The sequence below is a fragment of the Mustela lutreola genome, chromosome 11 (genome assembly GCF_030435805.1).
Source record: "Mustela lutreola isolate mMusLut2 chromosome 11, mMusLut2.pri, whole genome shotgun sequence".
NCBI lineage: Eukaryota > Metazoa > Chordata > Mammalia > Carnivora > Mustelidae > Mustela > Mustela lutreola.
The window spans coordinates 39,065,714-39,085,954 of record NC_081300.1 but is presented as its reverse complement, the minus strand read 5'-3'; the positions used below and the strand labels follow the sequence as shown (position 1 = coordinate 39,085,954).

At 33.4% G+C, this 20,241-nt stretch overlaps 1 protein-coding gene across 2 annotated transcripts in view; it reads right to left on the bottom strand.

Moving 5' to 3' along the window:
- The window catches only part of CCDC178 (coiled-coil domain containing 178), a 442,908-nt gene that overhangs the window by 35,553 nt on the left and 387,114 nt on the right, over positions 1-20,241 (bottom strand). For both annotated transcript variants that reach the window (XM_059140259.1, XM_059140258.1), the window contains one exon: positions 4,810-4,944. In XM_059140259.1, coding sequence (XP_058996242.1) covers positions 4,810-4,944 — 135 coding nt within the window. The remainder of the gene's footprint in view (positions 1-4,809; positions 4,945-20,241) is intronic.

Sequence of the window (20,241 nt, the reverse complement as noted above, 5' to 3'; positions counted from 1 at the left end):
TCCATGCTCTGAAATGAGTAAGTAACTTTCCCTCCTGTATGCCCCTGTTATTTTTCAAACTTCTGCTTCCATACTGTATCTCCACGGGCTTTTGTCCATGTTGTCGCTTTAAGGGTAGGGACTCTATTGCTTAATGCCTTTCAGTCCTTTCCAGAGCCAAACCCACCGATTTTTAAAATCCCATGTTTTAAGTACTAGTAGTTGTACAAACTCGCAAGATTCAGCCCTTCTTACTTTTAAAGCCATATGTTATGGGGATTTATCTTCCCTGTGAGGGCTTTCCAGTGTTAGTCTGCTTTTTGCTCTTCTGCACACCATGAGCTCTCTTCCCACTGCTGACAGTCACAGTCTTGTCTGATTCACTCCCAAACCTCATCTTCACCCTATCTTCTTTGATGTGGCCTTTTCTCCACCTTTAGTTGTGGAGTTTGTTCTGCCAGTCTTCAGGTTGATTTTTGGGTTATTCCTGCTGATGTGAATGTTATCTAGTCATATCTGTGAGACAAGAAGAGCATAGGGTCCTCCTACTCCGCCATCCTTCCAGTCTCCAAACAAGTATTTTTAAGTTTTTATCTTGTGTTTTTCTGGCTTTTTAAAATTTGTGTAGCTGTCTTCTAGAAATAAGAAATTGGTCTGTCCCTATATGTATTGTGTGTGTGTGTGTGTGTGTTTGTGTGTGTGCATGCACAAAGGTATGAAATGACTAAGACCTTACTTCTGTGTCATCAAAATTCTTGGCAAAGCACCTAGAGAATCTTTTCTTTATTGACATACAGACATGTAGGCATCTTGAGCTTGAAAGACCTTTGAGGTGATCACATTAAATCTTAATAAATCATTTCACCAATTCACACAATAATCAGTTCACTCAACAAATATTTTTTAGCACTTACATATTAAAAACTATAGTTGGTGCCAGGAGGATAAAGATGAACAAATAAGAAATGCTTCAATGGAGAAGGCTCACATTCTAGTGGGTGAGGACATACAGACCACACACAAATGTCTGTGCAAGGAGGTTAGGTGAACATTCCAGGAGTGCAAACTAAGAAGGTGCTCTCTGGACTGACTCTTAGCCAGTTTGCTTTCCCTCAGCCACTGCAGTGTTTCTGCTTGAGCATCAGCAGTGTGTGTTGGAGAGCAAATGTTTTCCTACTGAGTCCAAACCCACCATCTTGTTTCTTCCATCATGGGTCCAGGTGTTGCCAACCTTCACTTAGTTCCTTAGATGTTTGTCCTTCTACCCAAAGTCTTTCCATTTTACAATGAAGCATTCTAAATTTGTATATTTCTCCTTCTTCCTGTTTTTTATTACATTGCTGCATTCTAGTATACCAATTTGGTCCTTAAATTACACTTCCTAAACCTTTATAAAATTCTGCAGATATACTCTACTTTTTTTTTTTAAGATTTTATTTATTTATTTGACAGAGAGAGATTACAAGTAGGCAGAGAGGCAGAGAGAGAGAGGAGGAAGCAGGCTCCCCGCTGAGCAGAGAGCCCGATGCGGGACTCGATCCCAGGACCCTGAGATCATGACCTGAGCTGAAGGCAGCGGCTTAACCCACTGAGCCACCAGGCACCCCTATACTCTACTCTTGAAAAAGTGCAATGGGACTATCATCTCCTTTAACAAGACAAAACATTCTAGTTATTTAATTATTCTAGTTATTTTTCATTTTACCAGTTTCTGTTTGATTATGTTATTCAAAAGCTTATGTGGCTTACCTGTTTTTTTGCCATCTGTGGATTTACAAATTATGGGTTTTTTGTTTGTTTGTTTGTTTTTGGTGGCGTCCCGGTAGCTCGCCGTGATCGTATAGTGGTTAGTATTCTGTGTTGTGTTTGTTTGTTTGTTTTTGGATAGTCCTGCAATTGCTTCAAGGCCAAGGGTGAAACAAAGTTTCCTTTTTCTGCTTAATGTTTATTTTGAATTGATTTTGTTCAATAACAGTTCAAAACAATATACAACTTCTTTTTTAAAGATTCATCAGATGATTTTCTCATCAAATAATTTACTAATATCTTTTTTTAATAATTCACTAATATCTATGGCATCATTTTAACACTACCTTCAAAATATAAAACATTAGATTCCATAGTATTGACATGCTACTAAATCATATGAAAACAGAGAGCAATAGCGTCTGGTCTATTAAGCAATTTTTAGTCATGTTAAGTCAAAGTGTAGAGACTCATACCTGCAGACCCATTCTGCAACATACTAAATCACTCTATCATGTTTTCATTTAAAAAAATTTGAGGTGTGTCTGTGTGGTTCAGTTGGTTAAGTGTCTGCCTTCGGCTGAGGTCATGATCACAGGGTCCTGGGATTGACCCCAGTATCAGGATCTGTGCTCAACAGAATTCTGCTTCTCCCTCTGCCCCCTCCCTGCTCATGCTCCCTCTCTCTCAAATAAATAAATAAAACCTAAAAAAATGTTGATATAATAAGTGAAAACAAGATAGTCATGGGAAACTTTTAGAAACCCTTAATGGCCTTCCTATCATACACACTAAAAATGAACTGAGCAAGAACTGAACTAATTTCACTGATGATGTACAGCCCCAAAGGAGCTTAGAATTTTCTAGAAAGAAAAGCATAGCAAGAAGTAGAAGGAGTAAGGTGCTGAAAATACAACTGTGGTTTGGTGATATGTACAGAGTAGAGTGGGAGGTAGAGAAAAGGAAGGTTCTCAGGAAGGATTTTGTAGAGATGTTTGTTTAATAGGTAAGATAAGAGTATAACAGAAAGAGATAAAAGTATAGGCACAGGAAAGGAAGAAGGAGTTAAATAAGAGGTTTCATACTAGAGGAATTTTGGAGCAGCTGATATAGACTTTAAGGAACTAATCTGCAGACAGATAAAGCTGGGAAGGTTAGCAGGAACTGGGTCATGACAGTCATTGTGTACCATGCTGAAGGTTTAGAAGCTGAGTTTTCGAGGATTGCCCACGTTTCTATAGTTTTATAGCAAGATCCTGATAATTATGTTTCAATGTTTCTACTAAAAGCCAAAGTTGAAATATTCTAAATTGAAGTCATCCCCATTAGATAAGAATCCACTAAATTATGTTTCTCAAGTTCCTCAAATACAACCCAGTCTTGTTACTGTGTCTCTAGAATCAGAGTAGCTTAATCTTTTTACTGATACTATCTTACAATTTCTAACTCTTCACATAACTGCCATAAAAATAAGTAATTTAAAATCAAATTTAGTAAAAAAAAATGCATTGGTGAGTTTCTAATAAAAAGTTAGAATAGGATTACTGTAGGTTATGGACTGAGAGTTCACTTTATCAATATTCAGTTTCTACTGACATTTTCAATATTTCAATATTTCAAAACATACTCTAATTTACAAAATATATCCTAATTTAAATTTATTATTTAAGAATGCTTACACTTGGGCAGAAGTATGAGATTTTTCTAAAATAATAAATAGAACATGCAATTTACCTTGGAATATTTAAAAGGGAATCACAAGTTATAGGAACTCCATAATTTTTAATGTACTATCTGTTAACAGACTTTTAAGGAAAAAAACAAAAAACAAAAAACAACCTCCTGCCTTCAAAATTACTGCAATTGTAGTTTATACTCAAGTTTATATATGAATATCTATTCAATCTACACATTTAAGCTTTACCTTTTCAAAACTTTAAATTTCTATTATTTAAAAATTTTGTTATGATCTATTATCAGTGGAATCCTTATATTAAGTACATATACCTTATATATGTACTTCTTATGGGAGATATAGATGTATAAGATATATAAATATATATATATTACATATATACATCCTCAGAGGAAAAGAGCAAAAATAGCCACCAGTAAAAATGAAATTTGAAATAGCTTTGAAAGTATTTTACAAAATCCTTTGATTAAGGCAAATGATGCATCTTTTTAATGAAATGCGCATGTAATTAAAATTTTAGAAAAAGATTTGGTTTGTTTAGGTTCAGCATGCGTTGTTTATGCTACAGGTTAATGAAGATTATGGTTTTAAAGAGCATGTGCATTTTATTTTATAGAACAGGTACTTGTATTTTTTGCTTTTTAATAGAACAAGATGGGTGTTGTTTTCCTTTGGGAAATCATGTTTTATGCATAGTATAACATTTCAAATAACGAAATATTAATCTAAAAAATGTAAGTTTCCCTAAATAGTCTTTACATAGCTAATATGGGTTTCTAAAATAGATCAGTCTTAAAGACAACTGATCCACTAAAAGTTTTTACAGAGACAAACAATAAAATTTCACATACATCTGGCTTCCTCATTTTATTTATTTATTTATTTTTTTATGGAACCACAATTATATTCTAAACCCAACTTGCTTATTTTTAAATAAAGTTATCTCCAAATCTCCTTAGGAGGACAAGCCTCCTTCGAAATGGAAGGGGAAAGAAAACAGTAAAATAAAATAAACATAAGTGTCATTTTCACTGAAGTAGATTTCACACAAAAGCAACACAAGGCAACTGTTGACAATATCTCTTAAACAGCTGAACAGCATCTGCAAAGCCTGAAGATTTGAAAATATATATTTATACCAAATGTGTTTATAAAAATCTGTTTTGAGGTTTGTGAAAAATAAGTTCAATCTCCCTTTTCCCCCAAAGTATGCACGGTATATATGCTAACTGACTGAATTCATCCTTCATGCAATTCCAGTTTATTAAAGAGGTTAAAAATTTATAAAACTCTGATGGGATATGGTTTTAATGCTTCATCACACTACCCATCATTTGCTTTTCAATCTAGATCAGAATGATCTTTCCTACTTCCCTGCAATCACCTACCTGCACAGCTAATATTTTCTGAATACTCTCTTGAGAGTCTGTCTGGAACTTGGCCAGCCTCATCTGGCTGTAGAGGACCACGAGTTTGAAGTGCTTCTGCCACACCTTGTGTATCCTTCTTTGCAGCTGACAGAGCTGAAGGGAAGAGGGAGGGGGAAAAACACAAGTCAGAGTAGGAGAGGAAATTAATGGCAGTGTTCAAGAAGAATGATGGAGGGAAATATAGAAAGCAGTCAATAGCCCATTCTGCACTGTACGGACCTGACAGGAATTTCACAGTCTCTTGATTTTTCAGCCCACTCATGTGCATTCATCAGAAACCAGTCACATCTGGCCGCCAGGATGGGGGGTTAATTTTCTCTAAATGCCTCAGCAGTTTTGTTCTAGCTGAGGCAAACTCTGTGACTGCAAAGCTGATGAGTAAAATATTTCTACTTCACCCAGTTTAACTCAAAACCGATAGCCTCGGGACATATTGAACCTTTCTTTAAAAAAAATAATCTTTTGAAGCTTTTTTGAATGGCACATCAGGTCAAGCCAAAGTTTAAAAATGCAACTTTGAGAGTTTGATGGACACCATTGCTTCTTTTTTTTTCTCATAAAGCTTACCATTGCTTGGTAATGTGTGCTTTAGAGCATGACAAAACTAAAGAGAATTAACTTAGCCATCAACTGCTGAGGGAGAACAATAACAGGGAAGAGATTTCCAGCAAGAACTCCCTATTAATCTACCTCCCTCTGACTGTGTGACATAGAAACATCTCACTGCACTAAGGTACCGTGGATACAATGTTTAGAGGTGAGACGTTTAATATTGCATCTTCATAGAAAAAGACTTCTCTTATGAGGCATTCTATACATTTTGGATATTTGATATAAAACCAAACAACAACAAACATGGTAGAAGCTTCACCCAGACAATGAACATGTGCCCCTCAACAGTTAACATAGCCACACCATCAAGAATCATTATAATTAGGTTATTTTTGAAGACATAAACTTCGTAAAAATTAATGACAAAAGCCATATTAAAATATAATGTCACTGAAACCTCTTTTTATTGGTAATATGGATAGTTGTTCATGTTGACTTCCTCTTAGTATATTTTCTAGAATGAAAAATAAACACCAAAAATTTCATATCAGATGCCTTCACAACAGAATAAAAGTGTTAAAGAAGTATGATTTTTTAATGTTTTATTTATTGCTCTGGGTACTGGTTACATGTAAGGGATCCTATGCAAAAGCTCAGCAGACTGTGCATGGATGACTTATGAACTTTCTGGAAGCATATTTCAATAAAACAGCTTACCTAAAAACAAGTTTTAAAAATAGTCACCTGGTATTTTATGTGAATTGTTTATAATCATTATTTTGATCCACTGAAATAAGCAACATAGAGGTATTTATGCAAGCCCATAATAAAAAAAAAAAAGAATAATGAAACCACTATTCTTGGTTAACTTGTGAAAAAAGAATAACCTTGAACACTATTCGATTTTCAGCTTGCTAATGCTGAAATACATTAATACATTACCTGGAATTAAGGACATTTCAGATAATTTAGGCTATTGAATTCAAGATTAATTCACTTTTTGAAGAGACAATCTGTCATTATTAAATCATTTTCTGTGATATTTAATAGTCTAAATATAATACTGAAATATAAAATTAAAATAAGTAAATATTCAAATATAGTATTAAAATAATTTCCCCCATGACAGCCACTGCAGGAGCATATTCTATATCTTAAAAGACTCACTAAGAAGTTAATACACTTTAGTCTATGCATTACACCATTATTATGATATCTACGGATATGACAAGGGCAAATAAGAGGAAGATGAGTTTTAGAATTCCTTAAACTGAAGGTAATTTTTCTAAAGTAGGAGCTCTCAACATGTGAAAGGTTTTACAAGTGGGAACTCATTAACCAAAGTGAACTGAGAAGTAATGGTACCCATATCCACATCTTACATGAGGAGAAACAGCTGTATACAGTAAATCTATTTTGTGCAGTTTTCTGAATTCTAACTTGAGGTAGCTACAAAGGTCTTAGATTAGTTCATACACATGTGTTAAGCTACTTAAGCAAAGAAGCTCCTTATGTATCAACTAAAAAAGAGTAATATTTCAAAAGTGTTTTTTTTTTTTTTAATTTTTGAATTTAAATCTAATAGGCTCCTGAAAAAAGAACTGGGACAGAAAAAAAAAAAAAAAAAAGAAGGAATTCGTAGAGAGAATCAACATCCAATAAAAGTCACATATATGCACATACATATCCACATTAAAGACAATGAGATGATCAATAAAAAATATATATGGAAAAATATTTAAGGTGTTAGAAATGATAGCTGATTTGAACATGATGACAACTATTTTAAGAAAATGGTTATGATAAAAGCCCAAGTTTAAGATGTTAGTAGACAGTAATCACTCAATAAATACTGAAATTAACTCAATAAAGTGAACTGGTAAAATTTTAGTGGCAAAGCAAAGAAGCAAGGAAGACATTCAAGAACTTGCAAGTTAATGAGAGAAGAAAAAGATAAGCCAAGTGAATGTAAGAGACACAGAAATATGTGAAGGGGAAACTGAAGAGAGAGGATTCAGTTGTGGAAAAGTCATAGAATTTAGGTTGGAAAGTCAAAGGAACTGGAACAATTTTTGATATCACCCACTTCAATTAACCTAGTAATTCTGAAATGAAACTCTTCAAGGATTGTGTTTTGAAATGTAATAATTTCTTTCTGATTGATTATATTCCCGCTCTCTCCTTCCGTTTTTAGGGAACATAAGGTGAGATGAGAGAGTGGTGTTAGAGAAACAAAAAAGAACAGTTAAGGGATACAAACACACTGGATGGGGTTATGTAAAGGCACTGTAAGGACTTGCTGTGCACTTACGAAGTAAGGATGAAATTTAGAGCCGCTGATGGAGTAACTGGGTTGCTGCTTAGTCTCCAGTACATATTACAAGAATTTTGGAAGAGAATGGATACAGTCTCCTAGAAAACTCAGAAGGAGCATATTGGAACAGGAAAAGAGTCATTCTGAAAAAAAGATCCTCAACTTCAGTGCCCTCAATTTTGTAGGCCCAGCCATAATCAAATTAACACGGAAATATTATCTTACACCATTCATGTTCTCAGCATTGAAATTAGAACTTTCAAAGTATTCGAACTTTCAAAGTATCAATTTTCAGGTATTTTCTGTGGCTAGGTTGGAGTATACAGTTGTGTGATTTACATTATGGAAGACACAAAAATAAAGCCTTATTATCCTAGTGTAAAAGAGATAATGGGGACACGGTGAAGAATGGGGTAATATAGAGTTGAAGTACATTTGTCATTTACTGTTAGAGAAAAACAGTGTTCATAGATGTAAATTTAAAAATAAACTGTTAAATTATTGGATAATCCTCCCTTTGAGTGTAGGCTGGACTTGCTGTCTTGTAAAGAACAGAACAGGGCAGATAGTAGGCACTTACAAACACACACCCACTCACACACAAACTCCAAGGCTTCTGTTTTGGGTTTTCTCTCTCTCTAATTCTCTCAGGTATTTTGATCTGGGAATAACCAGCTTCCATGTCATATAAGCAGCTCTGTGAAAGACCCACATGGTAAGGAATTGAAACTTCATTTTGCCAACAGAGCCCTGTGAGTGATCTTGAAAGCAGATTCTCCAGTCTCTTCAGATGACTGCCACCCTGACCAACTTGATTGCAACCTTGTAGGAGACTATGAGCCAAATCACCCATCCATGCAGCTCCCAGTTCTTGTCTTTCAGAAACTTTGTGAGAAAATAAATGTTTATTAGCTTAAGCTGCTAAATTGGAGACTTTTTTTTTTGCCACAATATTTAATGATAGATTTTAAACTCTTTCTTTCTTCTCTCTTTGCCTAGCAAGGAAATAATTTACTATCCATATTTGCTGAATGTAAAGCAAAAGTGATCTCCTAATTCACTGTTTGGTTTAAGACTGAAGCTGAGAATGATTTATTAGTAATAAGAGAGTGATTAATAAATACTTATTGATTGATAGAATGTAGTTTGTACCATCTAGGAGCTCATTAATTGAAGACAGCGTAAAGGAACTATAATTTAATAGTTCCAGAAATTTAAAAAATGGTTCATTATCAGCAAATATTTTCATGTAATACATCAATATATCAAAGAAAAAATAATCATCCCCAAGAGAAGTCGATATGAATAAACACAGAATGAAAACAATCAGCAATGAAAAAATTATCTTAGCAAACTAGGAATAGGAACAGAAGAAAGTTTCTTTAACCTGATAAAGGTATAAACCCACAACTTTGAACAAATATTTTAGTAAATACAGATACTTGGGAAACATTCCCATAAAGTTAGGAAAAATGCAGAAAGGCTATCAGGAATCAGTACCTCTTTTCCAAATTTTACTGCAGATACTGCCAAACAATAAGAAAATGAAAGAAGATAGGTATAAGAGGAAGAATGTCTACACAAAAAATTAAAGAGGTTCTACAAATCAACAATAGGAGGTAATGATAGAGTTTAGGAACTTTTTTTTGCCTACAACATGAGCACTGAAAAAGAATTAAAAAAATAATTATAACTAATTTTGAATCATGATTCTAAAATACCATTAATAATCACTATACAAAATGTAAGATATCTAGGTTTCAATCCAGTAAAGAATATGTAGAGAAATATATAGAGAAAGTTAAAAAAATATTAAAAATATAAAGTAATAACTAAATAAATGGAGAGGTATAACCTGTCCACATATGTAAAAAGAATGTTATGGGCAGGTCAGTTTTTCACAAAGTAGTCTACAATCTCCTCAGGTTTCATAAAACTTGATCTAAAGCTCATATGGAAGAATAAGGGACTGAGAGTAGCTAAGACAATTGTGAAATAGAAGAACAAGCTAAAAAAAACCCGACATACAATATATATAGATGTAGGAACTAACAGTAATGCCAACATTGGAATGGATAAGCATTTGGTCAGAAAAGACAGATGAACAAAACATTCATATAAAATATTTAAGTTTGAAGTATGACACAGCACTTAAATTAGTGGAGAAAGGATAGCATAACTGTTTTTCTCTCTATAAGTGTCTAAAATAAAGTTAGATCCTTAACTTAGAATATACACTAACATAAAACCTAGGTAAACAGAATTGAGAAAAGCTATATTTAAAACTAATCTTTAGAAGGAGAAGCTTTTTTAAATAAAATACTAAAATAATACATTCTAGGGGAAAGAACTGGTAAATGTAATCATGCTGAATTTTTAACAATTTAAATTTAAGCAGAGTAACACAATTAACCAGAGGTTTAGAAAAGATACAAACACATAGCCAGCAAGAATTGATTTCCTTAACATAGAAAGAACCCCTATAAATCAATAAGGAAAAATACAAACAATATACCAGAAAAAATGGGCAAATAATACACATAGACAATTCACAGAAAAAGAAAGCTATTTTATTTATAAACATTTGAAAAGATGTGGTTCATATATACAATGGAATATTACTCAGCCATCAGAAAGGATGAATACCTACCATTTGCATCCACATGAATGCAACTGGAGAAGATTATGCTAAGTGAAATAAAGTCAAGCAGAGAAAGACAATTATCATATGGTTTCACTCATATGTGGAATATAAGGAATAGCACAGAGGACCATAGGGGAATGGAGGGAAAACTGAATGGGAAGAAATCAGAGAGGGAGACAAACCATGAGGGACTCTGGATTCCGGGAACAAACTGAGGGTTACATAAGGGAGGGAGGTGGAGAGATGGGGAGCCGGTGATGGGTATTAAGGAGGGTATGTGTTGTGATGAGCACTGGGTGTTATACACAATGGAGTTGTTGAACACTTAAAAAAAAAAGAAAACATTTTTAACCTTAATAGTAGAGCACAAATAAAGATGATTTACACTCATTGGCAATTATTACAAAAACCTGTCCATACCAATTCTTGGTAAGCTGTGGAAAAACTGAACTCTCATACATTGTTTGAATGTGACATATAATTTGACACAAAGACTCTGGGGAGCAATCAGACGTTATGTATTAAATTTGGAGATGTAGCTCCCCTTTGATCTAGCAATTATACTTAAACCTACATATTCTAGACCAGCAGTCCTCCAGATCAGTAGGATCACTGTCACAACGGAACTTGTTAGAAATAGAGTTATTCTGATCTACTGAAACGGAAACTCTGGAGCCCCAAAATTGGTGTCTTAATGAGATTTCCAGGTATCCAACACATTTCGAAGTCAGAGATAGTGCTCTTGAATAACAATTTTAGTATGTTCCTAAGGAAACATGTTCACTTACAGCATTGCTTGCAATGGTGAAAATGTGGGAACAATCTGTTTACACTTGAGTAATAAAAAAAATACATAGTATGTTGATATCCTAAAGCCTAGAGTTTAATTTTTAATTTTTTATTTTTTATAAACATATATTTTTATCCCCAGGGGTACAGGTCTGTGAATCACCAGGTTTACACACTTCACAGCACTCACCAAATCACATACCCTCCCCAATGTCCATAATCCCACCCCCTTCTCCCAAACCCCCTCCCCCCGGCAACCCTCAGTTTGTTTCGTGAGATTAAGAGTCACTTATGGTTTGTCTCCCTCCCAATCCCATCTTGTTTCATTTATTCTTCTTCTACCCACTTAAGCCTCCATGTTGCATCACCTAGAGTTTAAAATAAATCCACTAATATTGCATGTGATACATACAGTACATTTATATATAATATGAAAATTAAGTTTACATTTAAAATTAATAAAATTAATAATTGATAAAATTACAATTAGTAAAAATATGGGCAGAATTGATAAATACCTAGTGGCTAACTCAGAAAAGAGGAGGGAAATAATATTGGGAATAGGCAGACAGAGTCTTTTGAGTGTATTCATATTGGTCTAATCATAGACCAAGCAAATATGCAAATATGCAAATGTTGATATTTACAAAGCTGATAAAGGTACATAGAAATTTATCATAAAAGTTACATGTACCTTATATATAACTCTGTAACTTACTCTATGTTTAGTTGTTTCATTAAAAAAGACAACTTTGCAAGCTTAACCTAGCTTTGTCAAAGCATCCTCCATATTTTGTGGTCAAGGATTATTTAGTTTTAGAGAATTTACTATAATCTAGCTTTAAAAAACCTACTACATTTGACCATCTGCTAAAATATAAAAAAGGCTTCTTGTGTACAAGACCTTTTTTTCTAAAGATTTTATTTATTTATTTGGTAGAGAGAGAGATCACAAGTAAGCAGGGCAGCAGGCAGAGAGAGAGGGGGAAGCAGGCTCCCCGCTGAGCAGAGAGCCTGACGCAGAGCTCGATCCCATGACCTTGAGATCATGACCTTGAGATCATGACCTTGAGATCATGACCTGAGTTAAAGGCAGAGACTTAACCCACTGAGCCACCCAGGCGCCCCAAGACTTTTGTTATGTATCCACTAAGCATGATCTAACCTATAATAAAAGAGCTATCCAAAATATTAAAGAAGTTTAAATCAAGAAATCAATTACCACTTTTTGCTTCTTAAATTGCCTACATTTTTTTGTATTTCCCCTCATCCTGCTCACATAATAAAAGCAGTTATTGGTTAGTAACTTTATAACTTATTTCATACTAAATTGAAGATAGATCTATGTAGTCTACTTACACAAGAATTTGAATTTGCTAGAATTAGGTGAGAATTGATGGCACATCCATTTAAAAAAGCATAAAAATATGTAAAATGATTAATAGAGCTTTGGAGAAAGTTGTTTATTAGCCTTTAAATTAGTCCTTAGACTAAAGTTAGTCCTTTTTTGTAGTTTAAGTTTTCTAACATTCTCAATTCATAAGATCAGGTCCCTAATAAGAATAATAGCAGTAACATTTTTGTGTTAGTCAAGTTGATTTCGTAAACACTTGGTTAAGTCAAACGGTTAAAAGGCAACAACATAGCTCAGGTATTAAAAATACATTAATCAAAATAAATAGATATTTTTGCAACTTTAGATATGTTACTGTGTTGAACAATAGTAGACTAGACTTTTTTCTTTTTAAAAAATTCCTTATATTGTCTCTGTGTATTACAGAATATAAATATCATTACAAACACGCTTTAGATAAAATTAAATCATTTTTAGAGACATATGGTGCCAAAAATTAACTCCCCAAAGCACATAATTTAAGTGGCTTTTGCAATTTAAGAGCCCTGGAAAAAAAAGAAAGGGAACATTTCAAGGAAATGAAAAGTGTCCTTATAATGAATTTCTGCTTATAAGAATCAGACATAACAACAGTCTTTTTAATTAAAATACAAATACCATATGTATAGTTATCTGAGAATGAACTATAAATTGTTTTGCCAGAAAACAAAGGCCAGTTAATACTGAAAACACAGAAGTCCCTTAAAACACAAAGGTAATACTGGCAGGCCTGATAGTTCATGGACAAAGCTCTTCGTCCATGAATAATGATTTTCCCATCACTGGAACATGAAAACAACTGCTGAAGATTTGAATGTATGAGACAGATTGTAAAACAGTACTTTATTTGTACTTTTTTGAGGAAAAACATCTCTATAAAAAACTGGATAACAGTTCAAAAGAACACAGAATTGTCCTGCATACATGAAAAATCCACTGGATATAATTTTCAAACAGGAAATTCATAGGATCACAGCAATAAACAACTCTCATCAAAGTAATATGTAGGACATGTATGTGCTATGGTGAGTGCTATGAAGTATGTAAACCTGGCGATTCACAGACCTGTACCCCTGGGGCTAATAATTCATTATATGTTAATAAAAATCTTTAAAACATTAAAAATAAGTAATATGTAGGACAAACACCAAGGATGGGGAGCATTCCAAATTCCTGAAGTCCAGATAACTCCCCAGTACACTGGAGTGAAAACTGAAGTGGGCATATAGTGAAGACAAAGTGTGACAATTGTCAGAGGTTACAGAATTTGTGAAGGAAGTACCTGTGTATTTAACTTATCACAGATATCTAAAACTTTGAAAGTTCATCTGAGGTGACCACTAGTGAGCTTGGGAATTTCATAGGTGAGCCTAAGAATAGAAATACCATGAAGAACTTCTACCATGGGAGAAAATGAAAGCATTTCACACAATCAACTTGTATTTTCTATCTAGAAACATTGCCAAGCAAATAGTAAGACTGTAGGAGCATCTCTAAGGAAAAATTATACATATTTGACAAAGGAGAGAAAAAACATGCTATATTCTGCAGATCTGCACTTGTACCTTGGGTAATCCAATTAAAATGATAAGCTTTGACAAAATATGAAAAAGGGCACTTGGAAAAAGTAACAATATTTTCCTATAGGAATAGATTTTAAATGATAGATAACAGAAATACACATACAGTCATTCATTTGCACTAGAATATTAGAATAATGATTATAATTTCTGACCTGCTTGTTATAAGGTTTTATATGGTGGAAACATGCTTTCTTTCTCTCTGACAGATAAATAAAACTGATAAGCAAAGATATGTGCACGCAATTTTAATTCAACAGAGTGATGTGAAATGAATGCAGCTCACAAGGCAAATAGCATAAGCCTTATCAGCTCTGTTTATCGTAATAACCCAAACAATGGCAATTACAAACTACTCCACAGATTTTTGGCACGGCAGAAATGACAGATATACAAAATCCAGTTAATTCTGATCTTTTTATAGAACTCAGTTACCAAGCTACACATGTACAATATACAAATCTCAAAAGTAATGAGATATTTATTATCAAATCTGTTCCACAGCCTGGTGTTAAAGATCACATAGCTCATTTCTGGATATATCTTTTGTCAACTGCTTAGGTATATTTGAAAAAAAAAAAAGACTCACATGCATTCCCAAAACTAGAGCTGGCCTTTAAAAATTAATAAAGAACTATTCTTTTATTCTAATGATATAAACAATAATACATTTCAAGATTTTGCATTTGGACCTCAGATAAAATATAAAAATGCCAATGGCATGAAAGAAAGCAACTTGAACTATAATGAATACTACTAAGTCTTGTAGTTAATAGTTCATAGTTAAAGATCACATCTATCCCTTTATATGAATATGCACATGTATTTCTTTCATGTATATTATAATTATAACACATACTGTGACATAGCACCTAACAACTAATCTAATTTTTATGTATTTAATAGTAATATGGTGCAAAAATCACAGACTTCTTAGTTTCACAGATATCTGGTGAAATATTCTATTGAATTTTTCATTTAAAAATCATAAAGACAATTTAATTTTTTTATTTAAATGACTGAATTAAAAAAATAAATGACTAAACTTCACAGACAAATCCTATGAAGAGCTCAAAACTATTCTTTTTTTAAGATTTTATTTATTTATTTGACAGACAGAGATCACAATTAGGCAAGGAGGCAGGCAGAGAGGGAGGGGGAAGCAGGTTCCCTGCTGAGCAGAGGGGGCTCGATCCCAGGACCCTGAGACCATGACCTGAGCCAAAGGCAGAGGCTTAACCCACTGAGACACCCAGGCATCCTCAAAACTATTCTTAATTCTAAAATTATTGTTCTCTGTGGTTTAAAAAAGATGTTAAATCAAGAATAAAACAATTTTCAAAATTCTGTAGTAGAAATTATTTTCATAAGAAAAAACTAACATTGCTAAAATGAAAAATTAGCTGTTTTTAAAAAGTTGCAAATGGAATTACATAAAGACTAAAAACAAAGGTTATGCTGTCACTGTGCTTTAGAGATGAACATATTCTTTAGGTACCCACCTCCTTGCCTGCTGTCATTTTTCCAACAGTCATGAAATCCCTTGATTTTAAAATGTGGTCAAACGAATGCTATAAACTGGTTTTCGAGTGGTGGTTGAACAATTTTCTTTAATGAGTGTCCACAATATATCTTTATAATCTTGTGCAACCCACCCACTTATTCTGATGTAAATGAATTAAAGTAATACTTTAAAAATCACATTTACCTGAAACTAATTCACAATAAAAACATTATATCAAAAATGATTAATTATAGAGCTCCCTGGTTTATTTAGAATTCACAGGAAGAAATATAGTATTTTTCTATTTTAAAGGCATCAGGTCCATTATAAATATCCCCAGTATCTTGACTTCTATTACACACAAGTAAACATAAATGTTTCTGAACTTATTTTAAACTACTTGCAAAAATTCAACTGAAAGTGTAAAGAAAATATGAAACACAATCATGCAATGAGGCAGGGCCTGGGAGCAGAAAGAAACTAGTGTATAGCTGTAAGAAATCAGAGATGGGGTGAATATGAACTCCTTTATGATCTACATCTAAAATGCTACAGTCTTATGACCTCATTCTTGTGTTAGCTTCTTGTTACTTCTCTAGTATTATTTAGGGCGCTAGAAGGATTTCAACAATAAGAAAAAAATCTGCAAAATAGTAGAATTTGCCATAGATGCTAGTCTACTTGTTGGCTTGAATAAGAACATCTAACTGAACACAGATTACAACAAATATGATCAAAAACATATAATAATAAAGTAGTGCCTTTTAAGAGTAAGTTACTAACCTCATTCTATTAAACACTATGAACTAAATTCCAAGATACCCAAAGATATGGAAAGAATGGTGACAATAATTAATATAAATTAATCACAGTAAGAAAATTACTGATGTTCTGCTGAATTGTGGAAATTTTGGATGATAAGTAGTGGATGAACCATGGATATGTGAAAACACAAGAAGATGCAGGTACTAGTATGCTGTGTGATTTTGGCTAATAGTGTCATTTGAACCTTAATCAACTCATTGAAGGAAGAAGTGTATATTAAATGGATTGTCAGTAAAATTTGTAGCCACTTGGCATTTCTGGTTCTCAAGAAGATTTTGGAAGGCTCTTGTCTCCTTTCGTCTTTTCATTTCTTCAGCTCCTTCACGTTCCAAACTCTCCTACCACTTCACTGAAATGGCTCTAGCAAGGATCACCTGCAGCATCTGATATGGCTGAAACTAACAACTTAAAAAACTTTTTTTTTTTTTTTTTTTTTGAGTATAGACGACACACAATGTTACATTAGTTTCAGGTGCACAGCATTGTGCTTTACCATCTCTATATGTTATGCTGTGCTCACCACAAGCGCAGCTACCATCTGTCTCCATACAATGCTATTACAATATTGACCTAATTCCCTCTGCTGTACCTTTTATTCCTATCACTTACTCATTCCATAACCGGAAGCTTGTGTCTCCCAGTTCCCTTCATCCATTCTGCTTGTCCCCTACCATTCTTCCCTCTAGCAAACTATCAGTTTGTTCTCTGTATTTATAGGTCTGATTCTGCTTTTTGTTTTGTTTATTCATTTCTTTTACATTTTAGATTCCACATAAGTGAAATCATATTGTATTTCTCTGTGTCTTTCTTTGACTGGTTTATTTCACTTAGCATAATACCCTTTAGGTCTATCCATGCTGTCACAAATGGCAAGGTCACATCCCTTTTTAATAGCTGTACATGTGCTCGCTTCGGCAGCACATATACTAAAATTGGTACAGCTGCACAATACTCCATTGTGTATATATCTTCTTTATCCATTTGTCTATCAATGGACAGTTATGTTGCCTCCATATTTTGGCTATTACAAATAATGCTGCAGTAAATATAGGGGTGGAAAAATCTTCTCAAATTAGTGTTTTCATTTTCTTTCAGTAAATACTCAGTAACGGAATTATTAGATCATATGGTATTTCTAATTTTAAATTTTTAAAGAACCTCCATACTTTTTTCTGCAGTGTCTGTACCAATTTACAATCCCACCAATAAGTAGTGCCCAAGAGTTTCTTTTTCTCCATATCTTTGGCAACACTTATTTCTTGTCTTTTTTATTTTAGCCATTCTGACAGGTGTAGGGTGATATCTCATTGTAGTTTTGATTTGCACTTCCCTGGTGATTAGTAATATTAAATATCTTTTCATGTATCTGTTGGCCATCTGAAAAAAGTGCCTATTCAGGTCCTCTGTTCATTTTTTAATTGGATTGTTTCTGGTGCTGAGTTGTACAAGTTCTTTATGTATTTTGGATATAACCTCTTATCAGATATATTATTATTTTTTTTATTTTTAATTTTTTATTTTTTATAAACATATATTTTTATCCCCAGGGGTACAGGTCTGTGAATCACCAGGTTTACACACTTCACAGCACTCACCAAATCACATACCCTCCCCAATGTCCATAATTATTTACAAATACCTTCTCTCATTCAGTAGGTTGCCTTTTTGTTTTGTTGATGGTTTCCTTTCTTGTGCAAAACCTTTTTATTTTTGTGTAGTATCATTAGTTTATTTTTGCTTTTATTTCCCTTGCCTTGGGAGACATATCTATAAAAATATTGCTACAGTTGAAGTCAAAGAAATTATGGCTCATGTTCTCTTCTAGGGTATTTATGATTTTAGGTCTCGCATTAATGGCTTTAATCTATTTTGAGTTTATTTTTGTGTGTAGTATTAGAAAGTAGTACAGTGTCATTCTTTTGCAAGAAGCTGTCCAGGTTTCTCAACATCATTTATTAAAGAGACTTTCTTTTCCACATTGTATATTCTTACCTCCTTTGTCATAGATTAATTTACTATACAAGTGTGGGTTTATTTCTGACTCTCTATCTCATTTCGTTGACCTATGTGTCTATTTTTATGCCAGTGTCATACTATTTTGATTATTACAACTCTGTAATGTATCTTAAAATCTAGAATTGTGATAACTTCATCTTTGTTTTTCTTTCTTAAGATTGCTTTGGTTATTAGGGTCTTTTGGAATTTCACATAAATTTTAGTAATATTTGTCCTAGTTCTGTGAAAAATGCTATTGGGTTTTGAAATGAGTTGTACTGAATCAATAGACTGCTTTTGGTAATATGGATATTTTATCAATATTAATTATTCCAATAAATGGGCACAGAATATCTTTTCATCTGTTTGTGTCATCTTAAATTTCTTTCATTATTGTTTTATAGTTTTCACAGGACAGGTCTTTCACCTTCTTGATTAAGTTTACTCCTAAGTATTTTATTCTTTTTGGTGCAAGAGTAAATGTAAATTTATTCCTTCTGCCATTTTTTTACTAGTATATAGAAATGCTACTAAATTCTGAGTATTAATTTTGTATCCTGAAACTTTACTGAATTTACATCTTATTTCTCGTAGTTTTTGCTGCAGTCTTTAGGATTTTCTATATATGGTATCATGCCCCTACAAGTAGTGACAGTTTAACTTCTTCCTTACCAATATGGGTATATTTTATTTCTTTTTCTTATCTGTGGGTAGGATTTCCAGTACTATGTTAAAAAAAAGTGACAAGTTTATTTTCCCCACTGGGTATCATGTTAGCCATGGGTTTTTCCTATGGCCTTTATTATTTTGAGGTAATTTCCTTCTCTACCTGCTTTGTTGAGAGTTTTAATATGAGTGGATGTTGAATTTTGTCAACTGCTTTTTCTGCATCTACTGAGATCATCATATGATTTTTATTCTTTGTTTTGCTGATGTGGTATGTCACATTGATTGATCTCCAAATACTGAAACATTTTTGCAACTCTGGAATAAATACCACTTCATCATAGTGAAAGATCTTTTTAATGTAATGTTGAATGTGGTTTGCTAATTTTGTTGGGGATTTTTGTATCTATGTTCATTAGGAATACTGGCCCATAGTAGTTTGTGTGCAGGGGTGTGTGTGTGTGTGTGTGTGTGTGTGTGTGTGTGTCTATGTGTGGTGTCTTTAGCTTTGGTATCAATATCTTATTATTTCTTGGACATCTTTCCTTCTCTGATTTTATTCTTGATTTGCTTCTATTTCCAAACTTTCTTTTCAGTCATATTTGCTCCTTTTCAACCACTAAACATCATTTCCTAAGGTCTGCCCCTAATTACCTCCTATATAGTCTGAATGAACTCATGTACTCCCATAATTTAAACTATAGCCCAAACAATAATGTCTCTTAAATTTTATCTGCAAAACAGACACCCCTAACCCTGAATGATTTTTATCATTAACTTCTGGACATTTTCCCTTATCTACCCAATGACACCTCAAGGTCATATCCCAAAGATGATGAAACCACTGGATCTGGAAACTTCTCATCTTACCTGCTTTCCCTTCCTATTGTCCTGTGATTTAGAATGAGATGCCACTCTCCATTATGCCATAAAAAACAAAAGCCTTAGAGCTATGTTCACTTCCCTCACTCACATTTCATCATAACCTAGTTAAGGTTCTATTAATTCTAACTTTTAAGTATTTTTCAGTTGGATCCTTTGTTTCCTCCTCACCATAGACTCTCTACCTCTATTATCAAAGTTATCATTTTGGCTTTAAAGGATAAAATTAATAAATAATTAAGGCAA